General features: G+C 24.1%; 4 protein-coding genes across 4 annotated transcripts; 2 read left to right on the forward strand and 2 right to left on the reverse strand.

The window, feature by feature from the left end:
• Positions 1 to 1200: 1200 nt before the first annotated feature.
• On the reverse strand, positions 1201 to 2763 carry LOC129609983 (pupal cuticle protein-like). The gene is made up of 2 exons (XM_055522277.1): positions 2725 to 2763; positions 1201 to 1584 (listed from the first exon to the last, which is right to left on the reverse strand). The coding sequence occupies exons 1-2, from the start codon at positions 2761 to 2763 to the stop codon at positions 1201 to 1203; spliced, it is 423 nt and encodes a 140-aa protein (XP_055378252.1).
• Positions 2764 to 4516: 1753 nt separating this feature from the next.
• Positions 4517 to 5006, reverse strand: LOC129609984 (pupal cuticle protein-like). The gene is made up of 2 exons (XM_055522278.1): positions 4995 to 5006; positions 4517 to 4907 (listed from the first exon to the last, which is right to left on the reverse strand). The coding sequence occupies exons 1-2, from the start codon at positions 5004 to 5006 to the stop codon at positions 4524 to 4526; spliced, it is 396 nt and encodes a 131-aa protein (XP_055378253.1). The 3' UTR covers positions 4517 to 4523.
• Positions 5007 to 15268: 10262 nt separating this feature from the next.
• LOC129609985 (pupal cuticle protein-like) lies at positions 15269 to 15785 on the forward strand. The gene is made up of 2 exons (XM_055522279.1): positions 15269 to 15311; positions 15414 to 15785. The coding sequence occupies exons 1-2, from the start codon at positions 15300 to 15302 to the stop codon at positions 15783 to 15785; spliced, it is 384 nt and encodes a 127-aa protein (XP_055378254.1). The 5' UTR covers positions 15269 to 15299.
• A 2295-nt stretch (positions 15786 to 18080) lies between these two features.
• On the forward strand, positions 18081 to 20300 carry LOC129609986 (pupal cuticle protein-like). Its single transcript, XM_055522280.1, has 2 exons — positions 18081 to 18101; positions 19923 to 20300. The coding sequence occupies exons 1-2, from the start codon at positions 18081 to 18083 to the stop codon at positions 20298 to 20300; spliced, it is 399 nt and encodes a 132-aa protein (XP_055378255.1).
• The last annotated feature ends 2261 nt before the right edge of the window (positions 20301 to 22561 follow it).

The following is a 22561-nucleotide window of genomic DNA, read 5'->3' on the forward strand; positions in this document are numbered from 1 at the left end:
TCATATACTTGCATATAGGTATACTTACCAGGGCAGTGTTATAAATATACGCATTTTAGTGAGAAAATATAAGAATATAGACATTTTAAAATACAGATCCTACTAATAAAATAACAACTTTCATGTTGTTATTGTATTAATAGAAATTCTTTAAAATCTTTTGTATAGGTAACTTGGTGATTAACCTACCTAAATACCTAATTAGTTTTTTTTAATTCGTTAATGCATTATCTAACTGGCATTTTTAGCATAAAATAACATTTAAGAGCTAAGTAAATAGGTGCCTATAGCTAAGTAAATATGTGTCTTTAAGTATTTTTCAAAACCAGTTTCAAATAATTTTTAAGTAGTTTTAGATCATCCTTTTACAAGCTCATAATTTGAATGAAATAATTGTAATTTGGAAGTATAATTTTAAATCCTGTATATTTTATTCATATTTTAATTTTTCCAACATTCTCCCATGTACTATTCTATTTAGTTTTTTGAATTGGTATTGTAAACGCTGTTTGTTTAGAAAAAATTGTGCCAGGAAATTGCATTTTCATCAGCATAATTACCTGTGAGTATCAATAAGTGTTACGAAAAGGTTTTATACATGTTTTGTGATGTGAAATGTTTTAAACAAGTTTTGCGAATAGAAAATAGACTGTAGAATGTTTATATTAATGTATGTATTTGTAAGAAAAATCGAAGTTAGGTGCACGTCAATGATTTAAATTAAACGTTAGAGAGTATGTGATTATTCTTCGTTTATTTCCAAGATGCTTAGAATAATCAAGTATCTAGGTACCTACTTAAGTATATTTTCTAATTTATTTGAATCCTGAGTTTGTTTTAATATTAATGCCATTAAAATTGACAATAAATATGTCTTGTAAGCAATTTAATTCAAATTCTGGTTTTTCAGTTAATGCCGTTGGGTTAAAAAAGTTCTGCTTTCTCTTTACTATAAAATCCTTGTATGTACACGTGTATGTATGTACATATATAAAAAAAAAACAAAAAAATTTCTTTACAGTAAATAAAAATAAATAATTTATTTTTTTTATCTTAATTTTTCTTTTGACAAAATTTTGATGACTATATTTTATGAGTATATAAGTTATTAAGATGATGTTTGTTTTGTTTTCTTTTCTATCGTTGGATATCGTGTGTTTTTATTAAAAATGGTTTCTTCATCTTTATTGTTATTTGTCTTTAATTTTGATATTCAGGATTTGGATGAGTTCTAATCCATTCTAATGCACGTGTAATATATTCGGGAACTTGTGGTACATGTGATCCAGATGGTTGATAACCATTTTCGTCAGCAGTGTATTGCAAAATAATATGTTCACCTTCAGGGCTAGTCCATTCAGCAGCACCTTTAGCATATTGTCCACCGGCACCATTTTCTGATTGACTGATACCATTCGCAGTTTCAAATTCCCAAGCATATGAACCGTCTTCATTTAAATCGAATGATTTTGATAAAATTCCAGAATCATCACCAGCTGCCGCAGCATGTGCGGCACCAGCTCTTGCTAATGGTGATGCTGGAGCACGAGCAGCAGCGATTGTGATGCAAGCAAATAATACAATCTACACGTAAAAATTAAAAAAAATATTAAGTTTATACCTAATTATAATGTAATGGAATATAAAATAATTGTTAATATGTAATCCTTACAGAGAATTTCATTTTAAATTTAATAATGTTGAAGTATCCTGTTTAAGTTGTGTAATCCAAAAGATTTCTGAATTGTTTCTGTTGAATAATTTAGCAAAAAATCGATATTTATACTAAAAATATTATGTACAAAAAAATATACAGGTATTCTTTCTAATCACTAATTTTTAAAAGAAGAAGAAAGGAACAAAAAAAGTGATGGTTTGTAATAATGTTTTATTATTTAATTCGTCTTCTTTTCGTTTTTCTTATTTTCTTGTACTTCCTACATTTGAAAATTGCTACTCGTATGTATGAACAAGTTTTCAGTTTATCTGAGAATTCAAAAATTTTTCATTATTTATTTTTTTTTATTGAAATTATAAAAACTAATAATGTGAGCATTTATTTTAGATTTAAAATTTATTTTGAGCTAGTAATATTAAATAAAAACTCCTAAAACTCCTAAATTCAATAAGCTTTTTTTATGTATTTTATGTCTTAAGTTGTTGAAGTCTTAGGAATGTTGATCTTAACGAGAACAAAAATTAAATTTTTTTGTTATTTCCTACTTACAAATGACTCATGGTTGTGCACATTAAAAAAAAATATTTAAATAAAAGGAGAACTTTTATTAGTATGAGAGAGATCTAGTTGAGTATCACAGTGCGGGAAATTTAGTTCCCGCACTGTGATACTCAACAAGGTGCCGGTTCTGCACCTTTTCGAAATAAGTGTATAAACGGCTAGATTTGAATCGAAATTCGTAAATAAAGTACTTTTCTGAACACACTTCGCACATACATATTATGTTGGTCAAATATTTCTTTCTTTTTATTTAACCTCCCTTCTGTGTTTAGTTATCCTCTAGTGCGTTAAATTATTGAAATGTCTATAAATCCAACATTTTAGGTTTCTAAAGTCTGTGCTGTTTTTCTCTGATAATCATATACTTTTTGTAATTTTTATGTTAGCCTGCATATTATTTAAAAAAATATATTTGAGGTGGGTATTGAAAATATACGTAAAATTGGTCTGCTAGAATAAGTAGCAACTTTTTAGAAATCTCTAACGACTGTTTTAAAAACTGATTCTGTAATATAGTCAATCATTAAGAAATATAGTCAGTCATTCATTATATTGTTGAAAAAGTCTGGTATAACTGAGCAGCTTTTGTTCGTGGTCCTAAAATGGTCCTTTCTGAAAAATTCTCGAGAAACTCTACAACTCTTGTTCAGTTAGATATTTTTTTGGGCATTCATCTCAGTTTCGAATTCTTCATATTTTAAGTTTTCTATTTTGGGAAAATTATTTCGCAGTGTCTGGGTTAAAACTTGTTCTTAATGAAAACTGTTGACAAATAAAAAAAATCTGAGGTGGTCTGCATATAATCGACCACGATGTACATATATTGTCTAGTTGAGTGAAAATGTTACAGAAAATTATGAAAATGTTTCTTATAGCTTTTAATTAACATTCCTCGAAAATTGTAAATTTGCCTCTGAAACTCTTCGCTTTAATTCATTCGAATTCTTTAAAAAGTTCCGCAGTTAGTTTCGTTAATAACCAGAATTAAAACAAGAAATTTGGTTCATTATTTCTCTTTGTATACAAAAAAAAGTAAAATCGTCTTGCAAAGAGGTTTAGTTCCCAAATCTTGGCATATTCCAAAAGTTGATCAATCCGTGACATACCCCAAAATACACTGACATATAAAATTTCATCAATGTTGGCTCAGCCGAACCTGAGATACACGCATGCACATACAGATCCATAGACCAACATCTCCCTAAAAATTGTTTAAGTAAGCTTCCCTTCTATGAAGAAGTGCGTTTTGACCGAAAACTTGAAATCCGAAATTTGGTGCCATCATAAGACCTTAGAAATGATATTAACTTCATTTTTTATAATAATTTTTAAGAACAACAATTTAGGATTGAAAAAGTGAGGTTTGATGATTATTCACAATATATTTTTACAAATACAAAGATTACCCTCATAAATAATCTACCCGTAATTTCATAAAAAAATGCGTACCTAAAAATTTAAGTATGTCAAATTTTAAATTTAACATTGCTTTCGGAAGTCGGCTATAACGAAAACTTCAAGGTTTTTCCCACTTTTTAACTACAGTCATAGAAAAAAAACAAGTAAATATATTTAATATTAAGTACACTTGAATATTTGTATATATAATTTAAAATTTATAGGGGCGAAAGCGGTAGAGTGTTGAAAATTTGTGAAGTTTTCTATTCAATGGTTTTGTTCCGCAAATAGTAGAGCTGAAAATCATTAAATAACAATTTCATGATGGGAAGCACAATGTGGGGAAACTGAATGTATAAATAATTTGGAAATGTTAAATTAAGTTTTCTAACATTGATTGCAACAAAACATTTTTCGGGTGTGCTCTTTAATTGTCTCATTTATGAAAACCAAAAATACATATAAATTCTTTTTTTATTTGCATCTCAGAAATTATGGAAATTCCGAATCTCTGAGGGTTAATTCAACTAAAATCTTCATTTTGCAGCATTCTTTTTTTCGTAGGGAAATTAACAAGATAGTTTAAATTTTGATACTCGTTGTTGAGAAGCAAAATTTTTTTTTCAATATTTTTAATTTTTACACTTTCAAAAAGAAAAAACTATAAAAATTTGTTTTTCGTATAGTAAATGAAAATAAATAATATATTTTTTTTTATTAATTTTTGTCTTGATTTTTAAGTTGCACACACACATTTAATAACTATTTATATGAGCATATAATTTAACAAAATGATGATTTTTTTTGTTTTCTTTTATGTCGTGGGGGAGGTATCTTTTGTTTTTATTATCAAAAATGGTTTCTTCATCTTTGTTGTTATTTGCTTTTAATTTTGATATTCAGGATTTGGATGAGTTCTAATCCATTCTAATGCACGTGTAATATATTCGGGAACTTGTGGTACATGTGATCCCGATGGTTGATAACCATTTTCGTCAGCAGTGTATTGTAAAATAATATGTTCACCTTCAGGGCTAGTCCATTCAGCAGCACCTTTAGCATATTGTCCACCTACACCATTTTCCGATGCACTAATTCCATTGGCAGCTTCAAATTCCCATGCATATGAACCATCTGGATTCAAATCATATGATTTTGATAAAATACCAGAATCATCACCAGCTGCCGCAGCATGTGCGGCACCAGCTCTTGCCAATGGTGATGCTGGAGCACGAGCAGCAGCGATTGTGATGCAAGCAAATAATACAATCTACACGTAAAAATTAAATAAAATATTAATTTTATAATTATAAACATATATTGGAATATAAAATAATTGCTAATATGTAATCCTTACAGAGAATTTCATTTTGATTTTAATATTGAAGTATCCTTTTCGAGTTATGTAATCCAAAAGATATCTAAGTTGCTTCTGATGAATAATCTAGCAAAAAATCAATATTTATACTAAAAATAAATATCATATACGAAACAAATATAAAACCATTATTTCTAATCACTCATTTTAAATTTGAATTAAAGTAAAAAAAGAAGAAAAAAGGAACAACAAAAACGTAGATTTGTAATAGCTTTTCAATATGTATTTAATTTATTTTTTTCTTTTTTAATAGTCTTATAAATTTTGTTGTATTTCCTATATTTGAGAATTGTTATGTGTGAACAAGTTTTCAATTTACTGAGAATTTAAAAATTTTTCATTATTTTACCATTATTTTAAAAGGTAAAAATACAAAAACTTCAATACAAATAACATTTAATGGTATGGGTTTGAAATTTATTAAGTGGTTAGATAAATTACACGCAAATAATAACATTGTTCATTAATTTTAAAAAAACACGTTTTAGGTGTTTAGGTGCTCCTTAACTAAAATTTTAAGCTATTTATTTGTTATTTAGTAAAAAAAATATAGAAGTAAAAAGCTCTAAATATTTGAGTTACATATTTTAATTTTTTCAAATTTTAAAAAGGAATTACGGTATAATTTGTAAAAAATTTTATTTTATGTTGAAAAGCAAATGAAAGTGTTAATTGAATGAGTTAAAAATTTAACAAAAATGTTTTAATTGTAATACGCTTTTCATTCTGCTGGAGCGGAAAGTGTTTTTGGACTTTTTAAATTTCAATTATTACGAAAACCTAATGAGATGAACTTACTGTGTTGTATAATACGTCAGTCACAAATTTTTGTTAATAAATTTTTCAGAAAATTTATTTTATGTATATGACCTTTGTTGGGCTTTGTTATTTTTTTCAATCAAAGATATGCATTTAATATGCAGAATTAAATATTTTTGAATATGGAGAGCTAAAATTATAACATGTGAAGGATTCTATTTGCATTGAACAAAATACATTTTTTTTTTACCTAGCTCTTATGTAACATAAAATTGTATTGTATTTAACCTAATTTGAATATTACATTTTTTACGATTGGTCGGTATTTCTGGATTAACCTAAATTTTTTCTTTTTTTTTTGTAGGTTTTTATTAACCATTGTGGTTAATCCATTTTGGTTAATCAATAGAATGTTGAAGAGATTGGCTGTAATAAATAGGAAAAAAAGAAATCGATGAATTTTGAATTATACACTATTGTACTTTTGTGAGAAATCTCTAAAAATATCATATTGCATTGGAATGAAAATAAAAAAAAAAAAACAAAGAATAATGTAGTGAAGATACCGCAAATTAGTTAAACTTTTGGATTGCAGAAAACTGTATTTAAAATTCAAGAATGAGGCGTACATAGTGTCTTTAACTTATGAACATCGAACCAATTTTATAAGTAAGCAGCTTTCAACAACTCAACATTTGAAACCAAGTAAGTTTTCTTTTAACATATTTGAATAACTTAAGATTAACATGTTATTAAAATATTCAATTAATACTTTCAAACTTTTAAGAAATTCTTCTTTTAATTTTTTGAAACATAATATCCAAACATTTGAACAAATATTTTTGAAAATTGCCTCAAGTGAGTGATTATCCTTTAAGAAAATGTATAAATCTTATTGAAATGTCAACGCAAAATTCATATAATTTGGTATGAATAAAACTTAATTTTAATTAGAAGTAATTCAGTTAAAAGCTTGAGCAATTTTCAACTAAAAACCAACATTTTGTTAGGATATACTACATATGGCACCACCTAACTAAAACGAGACTTTATTTTTAGTTACATTAGTATTTCAATTGATTACTTTTTATGTCGAAAAAGATAATAAAATTGATTTATATTGCTAAATGTATAGTACTGAACAAGTAGCTTAAAAAGCCTTTTATTATGCAATAAATTTTATAAATTTGCGTAAATTTTGTTTCGGATTTTTTTATGCAGCTTTATTTAGAAAAAAATTTATTTCAGTGAAATGTATATATAAAAATGGGGCCCGCCATATATAATAAAATATTCTTTTTTTTATTGTTTTTTAAGTGTTCATTTATACTTTTAGTGTCTTTAAAAGCTTGTGAATCTTATCGATTAAATTTGATTTTGAATTCATAAAATTTTTTTTTCTCTTCCATTTTGTCAAATTGATGAAACGATAAACTAAACTTAATATTTATAATTTTAGGAAATAATAAAATAACACAAAACGTGAGAAGTGTTAGCCCATCAACTCTGTGGTACCGAAAGGAATTTCTTTTTTTCTCTGTATTGTTTTTCTATGAAACGAAACATTTTTCGTAAAATTTGTTTTTTGAAAATCCGAATTAAGAACTGGATCGGTTGACTGACGTGGACAGTGCAACAGATCTACAGTATCGGAATCAGAGCACAAATGTATCGTTTTGTAACCAGCACCCTGTGATCACCAGCTCGTTATTCAACATTTTATTACAGGTGATCTATTCAAGTCACCATATTCTTTTGAGGAATCTATCTAAATCGCCGACGTTAATCTTCGAATATATTTTCTTTTGCGAAAAGAATGTTATTTTTTAGAAATCAATATTGTGTAAAATTAAAACAATTTTTGATTTATTTCAGATATTTATAAGTTTGAAAGTTATATTCTCGAACTTTTTGAATACTTGGACCTGTACTGTACATGATAACATTTTATTGAAATTTCGTTATTATAAATGAAGTAAAAACTTTATAATACCCTCTGAAAATAGTTTAATTATGATCAAATATGGAAAAATTTTATTGAACCTGCAAGATCGTAAAAAAATTTTTTTTCGTCATAAAAATTGTAATATTCTCTGACTGCTGACTACTTCCTATATTTTAAAAATATGTTAAATTTAATAAAAAAATAAAATCTAATATACGATTTTTAAAATAAAAGTACACCTAAGTTTCTGTATTTTAGTATAATTAAAATAATTATATTTATACATATATTGACAAAATGAATATAAATATTAATTATTATGAGTTTTTAATGTTATAGTAAAAGATTTTTTTTAAATAATTGTTACTGTTGAATAATCAATCAGTTTTCATTAAACTTTCCCTATTATTAGATTTCATTATTCGTCATCCTTTAGAATTATATTTTAATGGAATTAAAACACTGTTATTATATAGCTTAATTAGCAAAGCAGTTGAAAAAATATAATATTCATGTAATATTATGTATTAGATTGCAGGTTCTACACTAAATGCAACAAGTGAATTGCAAATTTAATGTATGATAAATATTTTAGAAGGGCTGTATTTAATTGACTGCTATTATTTCAAGATTGTCTGTATCTTATTAATGTATTTTAATTATCATCATACTATACAAACTTATCAATGAATATAGGTGATTTTTGTTTATCATGTTTTTTTTTATTTTGAAACTTTGTTTAAGATTTTGTAAATTGGGTATGGAATATAAAAATGTAAAGACATTACGTTTTTATATTCCATACCCAATTATATTAAAATTTTAAAGTTTAACTAATATCCAAAATATAAATACATTTTTATATTTTTTTTTCAAATCGATTAAAATATATATTTAATTAATACTGATATTTTATTAGTCAACTTTTTTTAAATATCGATATAATAATTAAGATAAAAAATTAATTCGGGAACACGACAACTTTTAAATTCTTTTACAGCCATATTTTTTAAAACATTAAGTTAAAACATAAATTTTTTGTTTCATAGATTTTAATTTCAAGTAAGTATTATAAAAGTTTTTTTTTATTATAATATTATAAAACTAAAAAGAAACCTTTTTAGAGCGTCAAAATGTACGGGAAAATCATTTATTAATATAAAATTTTATTTTAACGATTTGAGGATTCTTAACGGATAGTTCTTAACGGATAGTGAATTTGTTGATTGAAACTATTAAAAATGACATCATTGATATAAAAAAAAGTAAATTAAAATCATTAATTTTGTTATTCTCGCTTTTAGTCAGATGAAGCATAAAAAAAAGCATGAAAGCACATTTTTTGTTTTACTTCTTTTTTTTTTTTTTTTTTTAAAGACATCAGCCCCTTCACACCTATCAGACAATAAATTCTGTAAAATAATAAATTATAGCGTTCCATTACTTTACAACATTTATAACAAAATTATTAACTACACATTCAAATTTCAAATTTTATATCTCCCGGATAAATGTGCAACCCCTCTTAACAGCTCGTTTACACAGACCGGTCTAGTTGGGAATATATACACTTGTATTGTGGTACATTTAGAGTATTATATACATACATATCTCAAAATGGAAATCAGCACATAAGAGCTGATGATAATCTACAACAATAACCTTATCGTAGATTAACATATTTTAATTAAAATTAATTATTTAGATCTAAATATGCATGTTTTGGTATATAAGTTTAATTTCATTAAAATATTTTAATGTAATTTATATTTTTTAAATTAGGTCTCCTGTTGTTCTTAAAACTCTATTTGAAATTAATTTCCATATGTGTACAACTACAAAATTTGAATAAATACATTTCATTCAATTAATGATCATAAGTATGTAATTTTTGATCCACTTATTAATGAATAAAATTTTAATAAATTGTACCATAAACGCTAATATAATACAACAAAGAGTTAATTTATTTTAAAGTAACCTTTAAAAATAGATTTTTTGTACAAAAATGCGATTATATAATTTACGAAAATAGAAGCGGTCATAAAGCATCCAAATTTCATGCTGTGTCAAATTTTTGAAAGAATTATGACGCTTTATTGTCTTGATTGTTTTTTTCGTTTCAATACATACATACATATTATGTTTCCGTCCAAAAACAAGAAATTTCAAATAAATTATAAATTTATTCTACCCGTTTGTTTTGAAAAATAAAAAAAAGATATAACTTTTCATGGGTACTTAAAATTTTTTTTTAATGTAAATACTTCAAATTGGTATTTAAGCAGTTATTCATATTATACACAATTTTTTGAATCATTTTTATACTTTTTTGTATGTAAATTTAAAATAAAGTTAAACAAAAGAGAAAAAGTGTAAATCCTGTCGGGAAATTATATAATTTATTAATGTGAATTCTCCCTAAATATGTTAAAAGCTCTATTTCCTTCTCCTTAGATGTATTATTATTCAGAAAACAATTTTTTTATGAGATAAAGTTCAGCAACTCAAAATTAATTATATTGTTTTTAATTTTTTTTTGAATAATTGTATAAATGTAAATATATACATGTACAACAGAATCTAATAAATTATTTAATCATAGTTGAAATTGAAAAGAAAAAATTTAAAAAAGAATTAAAAGAATTTTATAATTTCAGCGTGTTAAAATGTTATTAAGGGGAACTTATATTTATCTTAATCGTTATTGTTTTGACGAATTGTTATTGAAAACTAATTTGGTAGCTTTTGTCTATGCTTCATTTAGTTAATTAGGGTAACAATAATGAATCATCTTCCTCTTTATTAATTTCTGTTATTTAATTTGCTTTGGGAATAGCATAATAAAACGCTCTTTAATCAGTTTTCAAAATATGGTAAATATTATATTAATTGATATATGTATATTATATGTGTGTATGGTATGACAAAAAGAAATTAGCTGATGTCCAATCAAAATAAATGTTGTCGAATAGAAAATAATTACAAATTATTTAAAAAGCTGACTATATACATACTTTAGCTTTAGGGTATTATAGAAAAAACTAACACTTTAAATTTGTTGTATCGCATAATAATGTTGAACTTGTTATGTTGTTTTATATGATGTTTTGTAAAGCCGAAAACAAAATTTTCCTGCTGGCCTATTCCAGCAGAATAAAAGAGTTGAAATCGTTTTATTTTAATTCCTCCCGAATATTTTTGAAAATTATTAAGATAATCTTGAAGGTAATCTCTTTTTTATTCTAGTAACGTTTAAATTTAGTTAAGTATTAAACTTAACTGCAAAAAGATCTTTATGAGTTATATATTTATGCATCTTAAATAAAGCTGATTTAAATGCGTTTCATTGATAAAAAGAAATATTGAAATAATTTTGCAAACTGGTATTCTTGTTCCTCATAAAATTTCTAATAAAAATTATCGTGAAACATCATCAAATCACAAAATCATTTTACTTTAGGAAATTGCAATTAAATATTAATTAACATTTTTTTATACTTAATTATAAAACTATAATGCATTATGCAAAATACATTTGTTATATTAATAATTTTAACATAGTAAAAGTTGTGTGGAAAACGTAATTATATTTTAAATTAGGCCTGTAATCTATGAGATAAATTTTTTTTTTTAAAAAATTTATGAATAATTAAAAAAGGGTATAATATACGAATGTTTTAATATAATAAGTTAAATATAAAATAAATTTCACCATTATCTTATGGTCTTTCCAGAAGAGAGGATAGGCTAGATTAAACTAAGCTGGGATCGTACAGGAAACCGAGGATGAACCCCTATCAAAAGTCTTTGATGTCAGTTCGCACCATAGATTACTTAAAAGTTTGGGTGTACTTACTATTGTTTTTTAGGTAGAAATATATTTGCTGCTCTTTTGAATGAAGAAATGTCTACTTAACTATTAAGCGCAATATTTTAACTAAGCGCAAAGCGAAAACAGGATTCGTTTGTCTTGAACTATTCTGTGATCTATAATGGTGCCCATTCTATAGTATGAAGCAGTTGTAAGTGGCGGTTGACCATTGGGATCTAAGTTATGATATGCATAAATTGGAACTGTTAACGGCCACGATAGTGTAGGACGGGCCGGACGAGAGAGAACTTGTACTACTTTGATATTTCGTAAGTTCTCTTGCTCGGATGAAGTATCACATTAAGAATTAATGGCTACAGAAAGCGGACCGCTGATCTATCAAACTACTTTAAGTTCAATAATTGCTTTGATATATTATAATTATTTACTTTATATTTTCTATAGCAATTTTGTAGCATATAGCAGCTATATTAAAAGAAAATATTTTTTATATCAACTTTCAATAACACAAAAGTAATTTTGAAATTATAACACATATCATAATCGATTGAGTAAAATTAAAAAACCATTTTAATATTTGATACAATCTAATTACCATGAAATCAAAGAATTGTATCAATATTCTTTATCTTATATTAAAAAAGTATAAAAATTAAAAAAGAAAAACAAAGCAATTTATTTTATGATCTTTAATCTCATCCGGAATCTGAACATTATTTAATTGTTCAGATATCACACGTTAAAAAAGAACAAAAAAATTAAAATTATTATTATGACAAAATATTTATTGTTTGAAAAAAAAAATTTGAAACGTTTTTCGAAAATCATGAAAGAAATTGTTAATTTACCATTCATTTTCTTGTTGTCTTGTTGCGAATAAAGAAAATTATAATAAATAAATCAAAAATATTTTAATAGCTTGTTTATGCAAACTAGAAGCTTAAATATAATACAGATATGTACAAATCATTTCCATTGTAACATTAATATTTATAAAAAACCAAAAAAAAAAAAAATAATAATTTATAAAATTTAAAAAATCGAATTAATTTAATCTTAGATAGATCGCTTTAGTAGGACCAAATCTAGAAATACAAGTTGTCATACAAAAAAAAATTCATAAAGAGAATATTAAAATTAGCTTTACACCTTCCAAATTTTGGTTATTGCTGGCTTTGACTGTATCTTCTTCTTTATAAATAATATATTTTGTTTTGTTGATTTTTATACAAATTATTTATAACTTTTATAATAAAAATCTAGATCAAAAAATTTAGATTATTACCTTATATAGGTGGTTGAATATTTGGTTGAATTTATGACGAAATTAATGTACATTACATAATATATAAAAAAAAAATAATCAAAATTAGTTTCTTTTAAGATAATAAAGGCGAACTTGATTCTATTTAATATATATTTAAATAGGTATTATGCAAGGTCTACAATAATATATAAGTCTAGACTAAACTATAATTTTTGTGTTTATACACTTTACTATAATACCAACCAATTGAATTCAAAAGTCTTGAATTGTAGACATTTTTAATATTAAATTAATATATGTATGTTTTTATTAGTAAAGCATAAAGAAAATTGAAATACTAAATTCTTAATTTCGAGGTATGGCTTTCCATTACTTAATAACAATAGTAAAAATCTTAATAATTTTCCAAAGAACTCATAGAGCAGAACTAAAACAAATAGATATAAAATTTTTAATATGAATAAGTAAGTAATTATTAATCAATTTTGAAAAGCTGGATGAACGCAAGTAGTTAAGAACTGTTCAGATTACCATTAAGCTTTATTTACATTATATAATTTTTAAAATAGGACTAGTTTTATTTGAAAGTATATAATCTAAATTATTGAATAAATTAAAAGTAAAACTATTGATTTCATTATCTTTTTATGATTATATTTCACAAATCATAAATAATAAAATAAAAAAAAAATCTACTCACATTTATATTATCTTAAATTTATGAGTTTTACCACTTTATAGAACGCAGTTCTAATTTCAAATTTACTCATTTTTCAAATCTTATCATTTTTAATGAAATATAGTGGATTTTTTAAATATAATATTAAAATTATAATCTTTGTCACTGTTAATTGTGAGAAATAAAAATAATATGTATAAGATTTAAGATTTAATTTAACTTTGTTAAAATATTACATAACGTATATAACTAATTTTATTATAATACTGGTATATTTATTTAAATTATTATATCGTATTAGTGTATATTATATTAGTGTATTTTTAAATCCCATATATTATTCAATTATATTCTTTGTAATTGGTGCTGTTTAGTTTTAAGTTAGGAATTGCAATTTTCAACTAAACCGTAGTAGTAATAATAATATATAATAGTAGTAATAATTATAAGTAGTATATATAATAATATATATAGTTTTACAATGTTATTACAGAAATTTTAAAAATATATGGATATTTATATGCATAAATTGTAAACTTCAACTTGAATGAAAACTATTACAGTTAATTACATATTTAATGTAATTAACTTTTTTAAGTCAATAATATGTAGGTGTTAACATTTATAATGTTATAATTTTAGTGCCAGTTTTCGAATAATAATGTTTATCTCAAATTTTAAGAAACTCATAGTTTACTTAAGCATATTATTAAATTTATATTTATATATATTAAATTTAAGAAGTTTTTAAATAAAGTTTGATGTGAAAAGTCGAAGTCAGTTCTAAAATTTAAGATTGGATTCTTATTTTTTTCAAATGGAAATTAATTGATTCTGGTCATATACGTACAATATATTTGAAATTGATAAAATTTGTAAATTTACATACATTTGGGGTCATAAAATATTTTCTTGTTCTATTTTTATGGATAAACATTAAATGAATGATAAATTCTTTTTAACAGCTAATAAATATAAAAAAAATATCTTAATTTTAAATTTGATCATCTAATTCTAAACTTAAAATTTTATGAGAAAAAATTTAATTTTTACACTAAAGTAATAATTTGTTCTTAGATATTTAAATTTTTTAAATAAATCAATCAAGTGGGAAATTAAAATTGATTTTTCCCATAAAATTAAGCATGTTGTTACTGAATGGTCTCGTTCAACTTGAAAAACTTATTTGATATTCATTATTATTATTTGGTCATAAATAATTTAACAAAATTTCGCAACAACTAATGTAATTTAACATTATACCTTGTAGGTTTTAAGAAAAGCAAACAAAAAGTATCAGAAAAATTAAAAAAAACTTTATCATCTCACTTACAAATTTGACCGCAAAACACAGTTGAATACAAAGAAAAAACAGTGATGGAAAGAGAAAGAAAATATAAATTTAATTCCACTATCAGATAAATTAAACGCTCACCATAAAAGAGTTTCGTTAGTTTTTTCATGATATTTTATGAAAAGAAAATTTGATGATACTTTTTGGAAGTGAATAAGAGTTACAGAAAGCATCGGAATAGGAAATAGAAAAAATTTTTCTTTATTTCTTTTTTAGTTTTTGTTATGTTTTAGTTCCAATAATAAGCGAAAAAATATATTTCAAAAATGAATTTAATTTAATTTAAAAAAGAAGAAATATAAAAATCGAAATCGAAATTTGATTTGTATCGCATATGTTTTTTGTATATAAATACAGATTTTTTTATAAAAATATTCATCAGACGCAGTTCAGATATCTTGGATTACATAACAAACAAAAGAAACTACACGAATTTATTATCAAAATGAAATTCTTTGTAAGGATTAAAAATTTCGTTTTATATATAATAAAATACTTTTTATTCCTTGGATTAATAATTACTCGAACTCAATATTTTAACATAACACTTATATTTTAGATCGCTTTATTCGCATGCATTGCTATTGTTGCTGCACGTGCTCCTCAATCACCATTACAAAAAGCTGGAGCAGCACGTTTAGCTGCAGCTGGTGATGATTCTGGTATTTTAGCACAATCATATGATATTAATCCAGACGGTTCATATGCATGGGAATATGAAACCGCTAATGGTATTAGTGCATCAGAAAATGGTGTAGGTGGACAATATGCTAAAGGTGCTGCTGAATGGACTAGCCCTGAAGGTGAACATATCATTTTACAATATACCGCCGATGAAAATGGTTATCAGCCATCTGGATCACATGTACCTCAAATTCCGGAATATATTACACGTGCATTAGAATGGATTAGAACTCACCCATCACAATAATAATAATATGTGAAAAAGACTTTGCAAAAACTGTTTTAAAAAAATAAGAAAAGAGGGCAAAGCTCCTTTTAGTTATTATTATTTTGTTATAAATTTTTATTAAACATACATTATTATGAATTGTGAACTTCTAAAGAAAAAAAAATTAGAAAATATCAAAAAAAAACAAATAAATTATTTATTTCAAAAAAATTAATCTGACGCTTTTCCTCCAATTTTCAGAGTGTAATAATTAAAACTAAGCAATTTAGCAATTTGTCACGGTTTTATCAAAAATGAAAGATATAAGCTTTCAACACAGCAAAAACTTTGACCTATGTCAAAGAACCTATTGGACGATAGAGTCAAGTAGAGGTGACCAGATCAACTTGAAAACTATAAGAACATAGTTGGATTAAAAATATAAAGTTGAATTATTAAATTTTTAAAATTGATTTGCCAGATATTTAGGTGTTTATCTAAAAACTTGACAGTTTGTACTGAATTAATTTAATTGATTTATTTGGTCTCTTTCTCATCCAATATTCATCAGTGTTCGACATAAAAACAAAACGTATTATATATATTAAACATTAGAAAAGCTACTTTTAGCAATTAAAATATTTGGTTAAATAAGTTTTTATTGATCCTATGCTAATTATTGAAACTAATTTAACCTCATCATATTATGACAGTTTTTATTTGGTTTAATGTTATGTATTAATTATTTTGAGAGTTGAAATCACCTTGAATAATTTGAAGAATACAATAAATGATATTTTGAAAATTTTAATCAAAATTTATGTTATTTGAAAAACACACTAACATTATAAATAACATATTACGAATCAATATTACAATTCTGTTTTAAAAGCGCCAGCACTTTTAATAACATACCATATAATACATTCGAAATTTAAAAAAATTTTTTACATTTTTGGGAGTGCATTTTGAATGGTATAACAATGATGAAGTCACAATAACAAAAAAAAAAACTTGTTTTAAGTTCTTATAAATTATGTTGACTATAGAATTACATAATAAGAGAACTACGACGATTTTGAAGTATTTTATATATACAGCAATCCCTCCTGTAACGTAACATCTTACTATCTAATTTCGATATAATTATGTAAATTTTATTTTTCCTACCTATTTTCACTTAATGTAATTTTTACCTCGTTTTACGTAATTTTAAAATAATTTAATATGCAATAATCTATTTTTTTTTTCATTTAAATTTCTTTCTTTACCAACAGACAACTTACTAGTTTAGGCAAATATCAAGTACATACATACATATGTATGTATATACATTTTAGTCATATTAGTTTAGTTGGACCTCCTATAATGTAATTTCACTTAACGTAAAAATTTTTCGGTCCCAAAAATTACGTTATAGGAGGGATTGCTGTATATATATGTAGGTACCTCTTATTCGCGATATGGAAATTTAGTAATTGTTATACCGAAATTAAATATTAGCATATAATTGTGAGTTATTATTAATTACACATTATATTTTTTAATACAATTGTTTTATTAATTATTTTTAGTAGTAATGATTTATGCAAGAGAAAAAGTATTTCTTTTTCATTTTATATCCTAATATTTTTGTAAGATATTCCAGAGTATTATGTTCTTAAATTATGTTTCGAAATTTCTAAATTTGGATTCATATTTTGATTTTGAAATTAAATTACTTTAGGACAGTTCATATGTGTGTATATATATGTATATGTATAATACATATTCTTTAACATTGCAAATTTTTCTTTCTTAATTTTTTTTAACTTTATCTTATGAATTGTATAGGTTTACTTTTTAAATAATATGTGTCAAATTTTATATGTACGCGTATGTATATTACATTTGTATATATAATACTTTAAAACCTTGAAAATTATTTTAAAGAAATTAACTTTATTTTCTGTTTTCATGTTGAAATTATTGAATATTAATTTGGTAAATAAAAAATTAAATCGAATTATCCATTCGTGATTATTTTTAAGACTTGTCATACAACTTAGACAACAAAAAAAAAAAATTTGTACTTATTAAAGATTAAATGAATGAGATCTATGGGATCTTCATGTCAAATTATTAATTATTGCAAACAAATCCATAAAAGTAATAAAAACTACTACTTTTGTTTTTGAAACAAAAGAAAAAACAGAAAAAGTGCTAATAGGAAAACGTGAAATTTAACAAAAAGTTTTAAAAAAACTAAACAAAATAAAAAAGGTATAATACTTTTCTGTTAATTATTTAATTATAAAAAAACGTAACTTTTTTTCTTACAAGGTAATTTCATTGATGATCAATTTATCAATGAAGGTAAAAATTAATAGAAAAGTTACTGTTAACATAAAATACAATAAAAAAAAAAAATTAAAATTGAAAACAAAAAAAGATCATCTAAATTAATTAAATTTTAAACAGAAAAAAAAAATTGGGAAATTAGTTATTTTTGTTTTAAATGATGGCTTGTAAGTTATGTTAACACTTTGATGACCGATAACCTGTTGATTAATTTATTGTAGGTAGGATTTTTGTTTATTTACCGCTACACAATTTTAAATTTTCTTTTGTATATTTATATTTATGAAAGTTGTATTAAAAGCGCGTTATATCAGGATTAGCATTTTTCTTTTAGCAGTAAAGAAAAGTTGAGATACATTAACGTATGTTTATGGATATTCATTGTTTTATATATCTTGTTTATTACAATAAGTTTGTCTGTGAAAACCTACAAACATAAGAGACATAAAAGTGTTTATTAAAAAGCATTCGCATAATTTGAAATTCAAAATTATATGGTGGGTCTTTTGATAATGCAATATGCTTTAGAACTTAATTAGTATTTTCTAATTTATTTTCTAAAACTATTATTCAAATTTCATTAAATATTCAAATTTCATCAATAAAAGTGAATTACAAATTATGAGAATTGACATTAATCCTAGCAGCAAATATATCAACAAATCAAATTCATAATTTTAATAAATCATTTTCGAGTTAACAATGTGTTAAAAATGAATCGCAAGTGTATTCAACTTTTGTTTAAAAATTGCGTTTTAAGGAAACGGTTGTTTACTATAGAAAATAAAAGAAAAGAAACTAAACAATAAAAGTTATGTAAAAACTTTTAAAAATTAAAACTGGTCTCAATATTTCGAAAGAGTTATAATTAAATATTAAATATCTGTCCAATAATTCATCTGTATAACAATACAAAATTATAATAATTGTGAATCACATTTAGGATAATAAAATGAACACACGTCCATGTGTATATGTATACAAAAATTCTATTGTGTTTGATTTGGTGATTTGTGGCTTGATAATGGTGGTCGAAAGGTGCGATAATCTGCTTTAAATTTTCTTGTCTTACGCGTCTCTCTCTCGTTTCCATTTTCTATAACATTTTTTTTATATTTTATAACATTGTTGTTACTCTTCTAGTAGTTGGTTCTTTTTATCTATTAAAATATTAGCTTTTCTTAACCAGTTAATTTTTTTTATTATCATAAATTAATAATAATAATTTGAGCATAAATTTTTTAATGGAATTAGTCTCATCTGCTTTTAATTTTTATTGTTATTATTATTATTTTCTTGAATTAAAATATTCTTTTGGACAATCTAATAAAAATTTTTAATTTGCAAAAATTAATAATAGTACCTATGAGACGAAATTCAGAAAATTACAACAAAAAAAAAGAAAAAAAAGGCGAAGACAAAAATTATAACAGAAACTTGTTCGATCCAATCTAATATTAGGAAATCGAAATTAATAATCATTTTTTGGTATAGAAGAAGGAAAAAAAATTTCTAGATTTTTAAAATTTTTCTAGATTTGTATAAATATCGAATTCACCTGGTCGAAAATTATCAGATTCAATTTTGAAGATCTAAAGTGATCATTACTTGGGACTTTACCAAAAAATTTTGTGTTGTGTTCATAAATTTCATTAAAAATAAATTAAAATGAAATTCTTAGTAAGGACATTTTTTAATTTTGTTCTTTTTAAATTTAAAATGATTTTTTTGTAGAATAATTAGTTAAATTAAAAAAAATCGTGCTGAAAATAGAATGTGATTAAAAAAGTTTAAAATTTCAATTATTAATTTTTGATTTTTGCTTTTACATTAAAGATTGTATTATGTGCTTGCGTTGCTATTGCTGCTGCTCGTGCTCCAGCATCACCATTAGCATCAAAAGCTGCTGCAAGTGCAGCTGCAGCTGGTGATGATTCTGGTATTTTATCAAAATCATTTGATTTAAATGAAGATGGTTCATATGGATGGGAATTTGAAGCTGCCAATGGTATCAGTCAATCAGAAAATGGTAAAGGTGGTGAATTTGCTAAAGGTGCTGCTGAATGGACTAGCCCTGAAGGCGAACATATTGTTCTTCAATATACTGCCGATGAAAACGGTTATCAACCATCTGGATCACATGTTCCACAAATCCCAGAATATATTGTACGTGCTTTAGAATGGATTAAAGCTCATCCATCAGCTGAACAATAAATAATTTTAATAAAATTAAAGGAATTGTGATAATGGAAAATTTCTTATCTTAGAAGTTTTTTATTTTGCGGTTTCTTTTTTTTTTTAATTAGAATTGGATAATTATGTTTAATATATCATAATTGTTATAATTTATTAAGTCTCAAGTAAGAAACTAGTCTTTATAATAAACTGAAACAAAAAAAACAAAAATGTGTTAAATAAGAAAAACAGAAAATAAATAGATTATTTATTTTGTGTATTACAAAAATTCAATTGTTTTAATTTTATTTCGAATAAATATTTTTGATAAAACATGAATTTATTAGATTTTAAAGAGCATCGATCTCTCGGGAGGTCTGCACACTAATTTTTCACAAGGTATCTGAGCGATAGGTACTTTAACGAGGAGAAGGAGAGGAGGGTGAGTTGTAGTCTTTGTGTTCAGCTTTGGCACTGGTAAGGTGCACATTCGTTTTCTTGTAACCATATCACTGGTATCATATACTTTTTTTAATTTATGTTTTTTCTACTTTTTTCCTTTGTTTCTATGTCCATTTTTTAAGTTTTTTCCTATATGTACTTATTTTTCATTATATAATTTCTTTTTATGCGTACAAATTAACAATATAATAAAAAAAAAAATATAAAGAAAACGAAAATTTATGATAACTTATTAGGTCATAAAATTTTTTGATTTTTAGGTAAAATTCTCAAGGTTATTCTTTTGTTAGACAAACATCAAAAATTCTGCAAATTAATTTTTCTTTTTTTTCTTTTATACAAACCAAAAAAATTTTTTATTTCTAAATAAAAAAAATTAACACATATGTACATATGTAGCTAATTAAAATAACAAATGTTTCAATGACATGTTTTCAAAGAATAAAATATTAAATATTAGCATAAACGCATTTTTAATTTGACTTACGTATATAACATCAATACTTTCATCTTGCAATAAGTAATAAATAACGCGAGGAGAATTGATTTAGTCTAAGAAAAGGGTGTGATTATTGTGTCATCAATTAACAAAAAGTTGGTAAAAATGAGTGTGATTATTGTTCTATTCATAGAGTACATTCGGAGCAGCATGTGAATATTAGTAGAGCCCTACTACTTATAGAACTTACATTAATCTTTACGTAACAATTTACCTTAAAGTTCTGTGCCAGCACTTCCTTCATGGATTATAAACTCAAAAATACGGTGAAGCAAAACTAGTGGTTAGTCAGATTGACTGGTTTTAGGAAATTACGAGTACTCTATTAAGTTGAGCTAAACTCTGACAACGATTGGAGTCCCTTTATTTCAAAAATTTTATCATACAAAATACTTTATTATGATGAAAATTTGATATAAACATCAATAAAGATGTACTGATAATTATTCATGTGACTGGTTTTTAACTGTGAATTATAAATGATTAAAATATAGTTTGTATTTTTTTCTTTAGTTTTTTTTAATTATAGAATATGGACGAGTGATCTAATTCAAATAATCTTTAAGCTTTTATATGGCTATTTTTCATTATAATGACTTTAAAATTTGTTCTTTTATGAATACAATAAAAACTAGATACATAAATAAAATTATAATATATTTATAAATATAACGTATGTGTATATATGTATATACACATATATAACAATCATATTATAACAATCGATATTGATCCGGATTTACCGCTTCAAATTTTATGAATAAATGAATATTTTAAGAATTATTAATTAAAAATTTTTAAACTACTATTAATATTATTACATTGAAATATAACATAATACTCATATCAATATACATATATATGTATATATATACATATATATACGTATAATCAAGATAATTATAATATATTAGAATTTTAGGTGGTTAGCTGGTTTTCTATTGTGTTTTTTTGAAATTCAAGTTTCTTTATAACGTTTTATACTTAAATAAGACAAAATGGGGTGAGAATCTTATATTATGATATATTAGGTTAATTTTAATTGAATATATTAATAAATTACTGATAGAAGAAATGTGGTTAAGAATCGGAGAAGAATATTAACTTATACTTCATTTAATTATGAGTTAGAACATTAAACAAATATTATTTTTGAGATTCATTGATTGCTTTGTAATTAAATAATAAGAATGTTAGTAAAATATTTCCTAATTTTCTCTGTAAAAATGTGAGAATCATGCAAAATCAGCGAGATTTATAAGATAAGCTTTTTAAAGTTATCATCGAATTTCTCAATTATCTGCCTTTGGTCATACAATTTTATTTGTGCAATATGTCA

This window comes from Condylostylus longicornis, unplaced genomic scaffold, assembly GCF_029603195.1.
Source record: "Condylostylus longicornis isolate FDR11 unplaced genomic scaffold, ASM2960319v2 ptg000042l, whole genome shotgun sequence".
In the NCBI taxonomy this organism is placed as follows: domain Eukaryota; kingdom Metazoa; phylum Arthropoda; class Insecta; order Diptera; family Dolichopodidae; genus Condylostylus; species Condylostylus longicornis.